The sequence below is a fragment of the Leptosomus discolor genome, chromosome 4, assembly GCF_034619465.1.
Source record: "Leptosomus discolor isolate bLepDis1 chromosome 4, bLepDis1.hap2, whole genome shotgun sequence".
NCBI lineage: Eukaryota > Metazoa > Chordata > Aves > Leptosomiformes > Leptosomidae > Leptosomus > Leptosomus discolor.
Genome location: NC_141394.1, coordinates 50,242,414 through 50,253,565, shown reverse-complemented (window position 1 = coordinate 50,253,565; position 11,152 = coordinate 50,242,414). Strand labels below are relative to the sequence as shown.

Sequence of the window (11,152 nt, the reverse complement as noted above, 5' to 3'; positions counted from 1 at the left end):
TCATATCCCAGTAAAAAATAAACTCTTTAATAAATAAATATATAAAATAAATATATGCTATCTGGAGATGTATAAATAGGTCCATCCTGAAGAAAAGTTCCAGCTCTGACTATGATGCATCAACATTTAAGGTCCATCACTGAAGTGGAGCCACTAAAACTTCATAAACAGTTCTCAGGATTTATTACTATTTTACAGTCCATTTCTTTCTACTTCTTCCAGCCATTGTCTCATCCACATGACATAGGTAGTTCTTTGCTAATTTATGGACCATAGGTAATCCAGACAAAATTGCCAAGGGTTTGACATTTTAAAAAAAAGTCACACTCCAACTTCCCTCTGGTTACCGGCTACCAAACAGTTCAGCAAGTTTGAAGGAGGCTGGTCCACTCTTAGCTTTAAGGCTTTGTCTCCTAAATCCAAAGGTCAGAAAACGGAGGCTTGCCTATCCCAAAGTAGCTTCTTCCGATCCAGCATCCTAGACCTCTGCAGGTTCCTCATGCTGGTATTGCCACAGAAGGTGGGGCAATAGCTCCGATGTGGGTTTTTTCCAAAGTTGCCTCCTTCCTCAGCTGTATCCTAACACATCTTTGTACAATTCTGGAACTCTTTCAGGATCCACAGGCCGGGGCAAGAAATGTGTGAATTTCTGGTGTCTTTTGGACCTTGCCCCATCTCTGGGAGTACCGTCTTTGTTAAGTGCTACGAAGTATCGCCGCCCCGAATCTCCATGTTTGTACACATTGGAAGAGTAAGTGTTGTACCAGTTTTCCTCAAACTGTTCCCTGAAGATGCATTCAGAAGTCAGTTTCTCCTACAGAAAGGAACAGTGAAAAAAAGTAAGTCAAGCTGTCACTAGATATCTGAACACACAAGAAAAAAAACAAACAAACAAAATGGTTTAGGCTTTCTGCAGCCTTCCTGTTCATTGAACTGCCAACAAATCAAACCCAGGAAGAGTATGGAGATCTGACACTGAGTTTGGAAGCCTACTTTAATCTCTATTCTTTTGAAAACTGGATCTATACATACACAACTCTGGATTTCAACATGAATTAGATAATTCTCTGTCTAAGAAGGCATTACTTATTTATGATTTAACTAAAATTCACCCGACCAACTGGAACTATACTATGTAGAGTTCTGTCTTGGGGTATCTACCATTCCAGAAATGACATTTGGCGAAGAGACTCAGGTGCAATGTAACAGATCAAGAAGATATTTCCACATGTTCTTTGTGGTATGCATCACTTCTCACATTTTAAACAGGATTAACCACAACCAAAGGAACTGGAGAGACAGAATATTTTATCCCAAGATGTTTTAAGACTTAAAAGGAGAAGAGTCTAAGACTGTTATTACCCTGATAGTATGTGAAAAATATCAAAGATCATATTTTTATGGTCAAATGCTGAAGTTGTTCAATAGATACAAATCAATGTAATAAGCCCAAGCTTATTTTCATTCCTAAATGTAAATATTCCTGTCGGGATCTACAGATACCGCCAGTACTCTTGCACTGTTCAGATTTTTCAAATAACAGTGGTATCTAACTGTGACATATGGTATTATCCTGGTTTTCCCAGCATTCAAAAGAATGCTTTTATGTTAAAAAGCTGGTACCTGCAAGTACCATCTGCTGATTTGTAAAGGAGCATTAGGCTATACATAAAGTAAGTCAGGGTACTATATTAATTGTTGTTTATTTGTTCCATAACTATCCTTTTAAATTTTTTCCAGTTGCATTCGATGTTTTTTCTTTTCAGTTCTCTTAATTTAGGACAGAGGAACTTTTCCCATCGAATCTTTAGTATCCAAGGCTATACTATATACATTAAAAATATACACATTTGAACAGGAAAAACATGTCGGTGTTTTGAAAGCTAAGATGACCTCAGCTAGCTACTTGAGGGGTCTGCATAGTGCTAAGAAGTGAATCAAACCTGAACATGGATGAGCTGACATAAAAGTGGTACTTACAGAGCCATAGAGTTCTCCTTTCTCATTCATTCCAAGGTAAAGGCCACTGTCAACGCCTCTAATACTGACCAGTCCCACTGCCACACTGATGAACTCTAGGATGCCTGAAGAAAAAAAAACAAAAAAAAAACAAAAAAAAAAAGAGAGATTGCTTTAATTCAATTTGTAAGCACGCAATATATACCATCCAAAATGCAGCTGAAAACAAGTAGAAAATGTACATATTCTAGTAAATGTGGCCTAGTTGCTCTGAAATTTCAAATACCATATGGAAATGTATACATCATTCATAGGAAAGCAGTCTGAGAAGCCTCACCTAGGAACAAGAATCCTACACCATGTAAGAGACTATTTTTTTGAATGTTGAATATGAAAGGATTTTTTTTCAGCACTGAGGCTAAAGCCTTTAGTACTATGCAGCTGGAATCTGTAATGATTATATACTGTTTGCTAAACTGCCTACTCAAACATTGGAAGATAAGTTTGAATTACCTGAAAATATACTTTACTTTCTCTATAGCATTATCTTAAAAAAACACATCCACTATTAGTTCATTTGAATGGAAATCAAAGTACAGATGGGAATTTTATATAACAGAATCTACCCACAGGAAAAAAAAAAAGTATTTGCCAGACATCTTATCTAGGGTATGGGCCCACACCTCTTGACACAACTTGCTGTCTTCAGTGCAGGCTTTTTATGTGCATGAAATATGCTGCTTATTTGCTAATGTTTGGTTTATAGCATTATTTATATTACATTTGCCCAAAAAATGTAACATATATTAATAATATAAAGTATTCAGCAGATGAGGCACTACTTGAAGCCTGAATTTGGCAATGGTATGCCGACATATTTAACCAGTTGATATGCACAGACCTCAGTACATAAAAACATGAAAGAAAGGGAACGTGTGAACTGGCTTTTTGGAAGTTGTTAACAATGTAAACAAAGCCTCAAGAAGAAGTTGTTCTAGAATCATACCCAAGATTTTGCTTTGCAGCAGTAAAACCACTAAAAATTAAAAAATTCTAAATCTAAGGCAAGCGGTTTTAAATTGTGCATTTGATTTTGATTATGACTTTTTGTCTATTTGCTGTATTTATGATTACTCTTTATCATTCAGGACCATTCTTCACTCTCAGACTGACGGACTGTCTGGACTATACAATAATTTAAAACGTTTTGAATTTTAATTGAGCTTTGGCAGGTTTCTTGTTTATATTACCAAGCTGCAACGAAAATAAATCCTTTACAAAGAGCAAGCATTAAAAACTCTATTGCATGTAAATCATCCTAGTTTTCCAGCTCCTAAAGCACAAAGTCCCATAAAAAGAGGTGGAGGTATTTTGTCTTGCTGGTATCATTTTCAAAGCCACCCTTTTTCAAAACTCTAATAAGCAGGTGATTCAACCCACAAAGCAACCACATCAGACAAACCTGCCGAGAATAGTGGTAGAATAAAGGAACAACATTTCTAAAAAGCCCAGTAAACGTTTGATCTGGGGCTAACTTTTTTTTTTTCTTTTAAAGCAAAGATTTATTTCATGTTTACATGCTGTAGGAAATCTTCCTTCTGAGAAGAACTATCTGTTTGACTACTGCTCTTCTACTTCTGAAAACATCCGTGCGTTATAAAAGCAATTAAAGGCCATTCCAGCAGATTGTTTTGACTATGGGGAGGACGACAGCAAACTCTTTAATCACATTTTTACAACTGCTAAATTAATACACACAAAACCTCACATGTAGTTGACAACGGCAGGTTTGTTCAGATGTCCAGTTCCTACAACTACTATTCAGGATTTGCCCTTTAAATCACAGGAAATATTTGCATTTTGGGGTTGTCTTCGCCTCCTTCTGGTTTATCGACAGAGAAAGCTGACTGGGAAGCATTTTAAGTATTTGAGCAAAAAGGCATTTTAGGCCCCTCTGCTTCATCCTTCCATCTTGAAAAACAAAGCAGCCTAATGCACCTTAAGGGTCAGCATGCCCGCGCCCATGGTCTGTATTACTCTACAAAGACTCAAGAAGCTCCGATACAGACAGCGAATACCAAAAGAATCGGTCTGACTTTCGACCTCTCCCACTAAACCCACAGGCGCACGCATGTGCCCGCAGACATCCAGGACAGGCTGAGCGAGCCCTGCCTATCTCCTGGCTTGCGCGGGATGCGCAGCCCTCCCTCATCACCTCGCCTGTGCTTTAACGCCGAAGCCGGCACTGAGAGCGCACCCCCCTGCCCCAGCACGGCTGGCAGCGCGCCTCCCTCCCAGAGCAACCCTGCTCACGCCCCGAGGCACTGAGGTACCCCCATGCACATACACGCAGCCGCCCGCGGGCGGAGCGCGGCCGGGGGGCCGTGCCGCAGCCGCCTACCGAAGAGGCTGTGGTCCTGGCGGGTGCCGCGCACGCTGCCGTCGGGCAGGATCTGCAGGTGGAAGCCGGTGCGGCAGTACAGCTGCCGCCGCCGCAGGATGCCCTGCAAGTGCGCCAGGTCCGCCGCTGCCGCCGCCGCCGCTGCCGCCGCGCCGCCACCGCGGGCCGCCCGCTCCGCCGGGGCCCGGCGGTCCCCAAGCAGCGCCGGGCGCTCCCCGGCGGGCGGCAGCAGGAAGTGGGCGCCCACCGGCTGCCCCAGGCCGTCCAGGCCGCCCAGGAAGCCCCCCACCTCGGCCAGCGGAGCCATGGGGGCGCGGGGCGAGCGGGCTAGGGCGCGGCGGCGGAGAGCGGCTGCCGGCCTCTCCCGGCGGGCATGTGGGGGTGCGCGGCGGGGCCCCAAGCATGGGGAGCCGGCGGGGCCGGGCCGAGCCGAGCCGAGCCGTGCCGTGCCGAGCCGAGCCGAGCCGGTGTGAGCCAGGCGGCGGGGTGGTGTTCATACGCGCCGCGCGTGTATATATATATACGGCGGTCCCCCTGACATATGCTAATGAAGCCCTCTGCGGGGAGGCTGCGTTTGAAATTGTAAACCGGCTCCCCCTCTCCTCGCACCTTCCTCTGATCTGAGGGGACGGCGGGGAGGGAGCTGCGGGCGCCCCGCACCGCCCGCGCCCCGCCGCGCAGCCGCTGCCCCACGGCCACGCACACGCGGGGCAGGGGCGGGGGGGGAGGGAGGGGCAGCCCCTGCGCGGAGCGGGGCGGGCGGCGGGGCCCGGGCGGGAGGTGGCGGAGCATTACGTGGACAGGTGCAAGGAGCGGCAGGAGGGAAGCAGGAGAAAGGGCGTTACCTGAGGGTGAGACCTGCCCAGACACACATGAAAGACAAAACCCAAAAGATCTGACAGTTTTACTCCGTGTTTCTAAAACGCTAATAAAAAGTACATGCATTACCCTTTGCTTTTATCGCTCCAGCTACAAGGAGGGGAATTTCTAAAGAAATTGGCATAGTCAGGGAGGTGTTTTCCCCTCTGCAAATGCTCCCTCGCATATAATTTATCATTAATCTGACATGAAACTGATCTATAGTGTTTGGGTATCGACAGGACGTCTTAAAAACATAAATGTGCAGGCCCGTGGTTTGGGATAAATAGTTTCAAAACCTGCAGAGAAGAAGAAAGAAAGATTGAGAGAGATGGCTTATCTAATCCATCTTCTTTGGGGTTTTGCATTGAGCCTGTGACCAAAGTCTATAAGCATCACAAATTAGCAATAAGATCATCTACTGCAGGATCTCTTGTTGTCCTTATACTTTGCTGTCCTGCTCTAGATGAGCACATGCATTTGTTTCATCCCCGAAGTAGAATGGTTCATGCATACAAATGTGGTGGAACACATGCCCATTATTAGCAATGGTAAAACAACAGTATATTAAAACTAAAAGCTTGACTTTCCCCTTCTTTGCTGCTTTTTCTATAATGTCTAATGAATTTGGGGGCTTAAACTACATGACCCATCTTAGCATTCAAGATACACAATGTAGCTCCTTGATAATGTTAAAAAACAGTGTTAGAGTATAAAACACAAAGATCCTTCATGGTTAATTCTTTCAAAAGTTTGAGAGAATCGCTTGGCAGTTTAAGGTTTCATTTAAACAAAAAAGTTGCAGAGAATCAGGAAAGATTAGTTCTCCCATCTTGCTCCGTGGTCTTTTCAGTCACAGCCTAAATCCGAGAGATCAAATAGATTTGACTGCTTACCTTTATTTGCTATGGAGACTATAGGGCTAATTAATTGGCAGGTGCTTTAAAGCAGGTAATGCTACACCTTTTCATCATTGCAGTCCTAAGTACTGCCCCTGTGTGCACCTGAATTACAAAAAGGCTGCTTTAAAGCAAGTGATTTACTGTGGAGGGATTTAAAACTGAAAAAACTAATGCTAAATACAATAATCAGATAAATCACCTCAGAAAAGAGCACAGGCAGACCTGCTCTGAAGGCAGTTACAGATAGATGTTATATTATTTTACCTTTCAGATAACAGAAGCCTGTCATGTGGTGGGACCCAAAAATCCACCATAATCGAGGTTTCAAAGCACATCTGTGTAAACATTATCACATCAGTGTAAAACATCAACCAATGAGCTTTCTCTTTGAACCAAATCTACTTAATTGCAGTTCTAAATCAAAGAGATAGATCAAAGTTAAATAATCTATATGGCACCTTTTTCTCAAGTAGCCTGTACACTGATTACCCAAATATACCTAGAACGTTTGAAACAGGCATCAAGTATTTTTATTGACATGACTGGCAGGTTAAGATCAAACTGTTCATCACAGCTGCAGGACGTGCACTAGGACAGTACAGCTAACTGGAGGAGGTATATTCTTCTAAGCCTAAAGATGCTCCAGTACAGGTAATGTTGCCAGGTCCAAGCAGAACTCTCTGAGTCCTATGAACAGTAGAGGGCTCTTCTGGTTAGATGGCACCACTGTCCCCAGTAGAGAAGGTGGCTTTTTTTTTTAAAAAAAAAAAAAATCCTCAGGCATCACACACTGGAAGACCCTTATGGCTAAATCTTTCCTGTTATATAATGGAAACATTTAAAGTAGAGTGGAATATATAACAACAATCTTTTCCGAGTGGAGTCTTTAATGTCTGGGCACTAAACCGGTTATGCTGTTTTATAAAGTACCAGAAAAGAAACAAAAAGATAAGATTTTTTTGGTATTTGCACTAGTCATGTGACAGGAAAAGATAACACTGAAGATTTTTTTTTTGCACCTTCTGAGACTATACCATGGGAAGTTAAGTAATTTTGAAGAGTGTTTTTACAAGAGTACATAATTCAGCTTAAAGTATACAGTACAATCTAATCAACTCTACATATGCTTCCTAGAGACCGCACTTTCAGTGGTTTTGAACAAATACACATGTGGCTGAGTTGTTATTTCCACAGCAGGTAGTTACAGTTTCTATAGACAATATAATTACTGAATATTTCCTAGGAATAGCATATTGTTGTAGGCAAAACCTGGTGGCTACCAAGGGAGTGGAGAAAGCAATGGACTGAAATCTTTGATAGAGTGTATGTATATATAGAGAGAGAACTAGAGATCTATGTATCTATAAGGTTGGTTAAAAAAAAGCTGTTAGCTGTAAAACATTGTCCTGCTATTTATTGCACTTGGTTAATTTTAGAACTCCCTTACAACAGTGCTGTGCCAGCTGTAAAATTTTAATTATAGAATAAAATATTGGCTATGAGAATGAAGTAGGGATTCAGGAATAAACAAAAAAGCAAACACGGGGTGAAAGAAAAAACACTGAGTAGAACCTAAAGGACTATGTCCAGCTGGAGATACCTGGGTATTGCAGCTAGTTCCAGATTCTTCCTAGATTTGGACAAGAAAGCATGGTTGGCTGCTTTCAACAAGCCGAACGCGCAGAAGTGGCAGTAAGAGCCTTTCAGAGCACTCAGCAAGTCGGAGTAAAATAAGGTGTATTCCTGTGCAGGCTTTACTAGGAAGGAAAGAACAGGCTCCATGTACAGATCAGGTCATAACCTGATGATCTAAAGCCTTTTAAATGCAGTACATACAGACTTTAAAAGCAGTCAGAACCTTTTCCTCTGAACTGACACAGTGACAGGCATGTATGCATGTATACATACATGTATCTATATCTACATAGCTACAAAAACTCAGATGAGGGAAATGTAATGCTGCAAAATATTCTTTTCCTATGGAAAGGAAGTTCTACACTTCTTGCACCTTCATTTTTTGTTTTATTTCTTTAAATGAAGACAGAAATTCATAGGACTTTTTAAGATTCATGATTTTATTGTCCATGTTTTCATGGACACACATGAAAAACTCCTGTACAGGCAACATGGAACAGAGAAGCTAGGTAGTGAGCACACATTTACATCCAGTGAGAACGGACCTTTTCCACATGTATCAACATTCAAATGCCTCATTTGGCAGCTTTTGTATTAGTTCTGTAGGTGGATCATTGGATAAAACCCACTTTGATTTATTTAAATTACACGGTTTCTGAATCTGCACATGTAAGATGTGCAGACAGCTTACGGTTTTTGACTTGCTGCACAAACAAATTGCACTTTTGTTCCTAAGCAAACACCTCACCAGGGAAGTTCTGAGCAATGTACCCAGGTGTAAGGAGTTACAGATGTGTATCGGATTTTTTGAAGCGAAAAAAAAAATTAGCCTAAAGGTGTTATTGAAAAGTCATTAAAATGTGGCTAACCAATTTCAGGGAAACCATGTGAACAGGGAGGTAACTCATGGTTCATGTCTACAGTTTAGGTGACTGATCTGTCACCCAGCAAACAGCTTTACTTTGGAACACTACATTGACCAAAAGTGGTTTCTTCTCCAATCAAATGTAAAAACAAGACTATTTAAAAAAGGTAATTGTATTGGTGAATGATGAGGCAGCTAGAGCTGAAGATTCAAGCGCCGTGTTCTACAAAATTTTCCTGACTGGATGATTAGTCATGTAACTGCAGGATAAATACTTGAGTTTCAGTCATGCTAAGCATCTGGAACCATTACTGTCTTGCCACCTAAATCCTGGCCTTTATATTGGCCTTTTATCATTTACTACAGACGTAGCTCAGGTTTGGAGACAAGACTTTCATTTGGGAAACAGACATGTAACATAAATAAAGCAGTAGACATAAAAAATTAATATAAAAATGGGAATAATGAAGTCAAGGGAATTACTTGAGGGATGGCTTATGGTATTCTAAAACATTGAAAGAAATGCAGTAACTCTATAAATTCACCCCAGATACCTGCCTTTCCAGACATAGTTCTGAGGTAATTCAACCTTGGCCATGCTTACATGCCAGATTGTCGATTGACAAACATGGCCACAGTTCTCCCTTGACACAGTATCATAGACACCGAGATGTTTCTTAGAAATTGAAAATGCATAAGAGTGTCTTAAACCTATTGAAATGAGTTATAGTTTGCATATTTTCTGAAATCTTGTTCATAATAATATACAAAGCCATCAAAGACTCAGGGGAAAAAAAAAAAAAAAACTGGCTGAAACTTGGGGAGAACATATTTATGTAAAGAAGAAAAAGACTGAGGCTGCACCTGACCATTGCAAAAAAAAAAGCCATACAGTGAGCTGTGACATGAAATGATAGTGTGCAGTTTTATGAAGTTTCAAGGTCATGTAGGTGGCAACACGGGTTGTACCATGGAGAATGCCCTTACATGAAACGCCTGACAAAGCAAATCACCCATTGGCACCAGGTAGAGACAAAAGAACATGCTCACCTTTAACAACTGGTCTTTAACTAGTGTTTGACTGTGTTAAGAAAGCTGCCTGCAGCCACAAATATTTATCAGAGGAGAGGCAAGTGCGTGTTGTTTCCTGATGAGAAGGCCTCATAACACAAGAGCATAAAAGGGTAGGAGATACTGTAGTCTGGGTCACTTAGAAATGAGCAACAAATATGCTTGAAATAGGGGCCAGGAGAATCCCTCTTTTCCGAGAACCTGAGTTGTAGAGAGAAGTATTGGAGGGAGAGGTCAGACCTGGGGAAGGCAGAAGTTTCCAGCCTACTGGTATTTAGGTAATTAAGTATTTAAGTTGGGTCCCAATGCAATAGTGCAGTAAGCAACCAAACAGAAGGAATGTTATCAAGATCAGTCTAAAACGGTAAAGGACAGCATTACTCTGTTGGCTAGTTGTTTAGCTCCCTGTTTCACATTTTCATTTCTAAAACCTGTTCTTTGTGGGACTAAGTGCCACCTATGGACACTTTACAGCACAGTTCAACAAATTATGGAATAGTCTGCGAGACTATTTGTCAGCTTTTCAATAAACTTTAAAATCAAAATATGCCCAATGTTAGCATCACAGGCAATGCTGTTTATCTGAAGCAATCCTCATGCTTTTAGCTTCAGCTGTGTATAGAGTATGCAACAGGAGTTTTCAAGGCTTTGGAAACAGGTTGGGACATTACTAGGTTTTACAGCACTGATGGGAGTCACAGCAATCTTCATTCTAATAAGGCTAACTAGGATCACTGGATGCTTTTAATAAAGCCTTGGTAGTAAAACAGTGAACAACCTTGATGCTGCAGCCACCTTCAGCCTTCAGGGTTAAGAGGCAAGCTCTTCCTCTTCCAAAGCTAGTGCTTCCACGTTTCTAAAGAAATCTATAGCTGGGTCGTGCAGGCACACTCCCTTGGGAGCAAGGCTACCAACGCACAGGGCGAGGCTCTGGAGCACGTATCTGAGCACCCACGGCACACGGTCGGCGTGCCGAACTGCGGCGAGGCCCCCGCAGGAGCTCTGTCCCCAGCCACGGCAGTTTCCATTCATGGCCCTTCCCGGGCGCTTTGGCTTCACCTGCCCGGATTCAGGTCCGTGCCCGTTCCCCGCACCTGCTCTAACCACCTTCTGTCCCCACCAACGCGGCCGTAGTCCGCCGCAGGCACGAAACCTCCCGCCGCCTCTCCCGAGCCGGGCGCGCCCCGCGGCCGCCCCTCGGGGGCGCCGCCTGCCGCAAGCGCGGCGGGCGCGGCGCCTCCAGGCTTGCCGGCGGGCTGCGAGGGCAGGCGGGTGGCCGCCCGCCAGGCCGCGGAGCCGTGCCCGGGGGCAGGCCGGCGGTAGCTGCGCGGCGGGGCAGGTGGCGCGGGGCGGGGACTGGCGGGGTCCTCTCGCTTCCCCACCCCTTCCCCGCTTCTCGCGAGGCTTCTGCCGGCACCCCCGGGGGCTCCGTCCGCCGGTCGCTGGGGCGGAGCGGCGGCC

At 43.6% G+C, this 11,152-nt stretch overlaps 1 protein-coding gene across 1 annotated transcript; it reads right to left on the bottom strand.

Annotated features, from left to right (window-relative positions):
• Positions 1-568: 568 nt before the first annotated feature.
• On the bottom strand, positions 569-4,667 carry FGF20 (fibroblast growth factor 20). Its single transcript, XM_086464324.1, has 3 exons — positions 4,361-4,667; positions 1,981-2,084; positions 569-814 (listed from the first exon to the last, which is right to left on the bottom strand). The coding sequence occupies exons 1-3, from the start codon at positions 4,665-4,667 to the stop codon at positions 569-571; spliced, it is 657 nt and encodes a 218-aa protein (XP_086320450.1).
• Between the last annotated feature and the right edge of the window lie 6,485 nt (positions 4,668-11,152).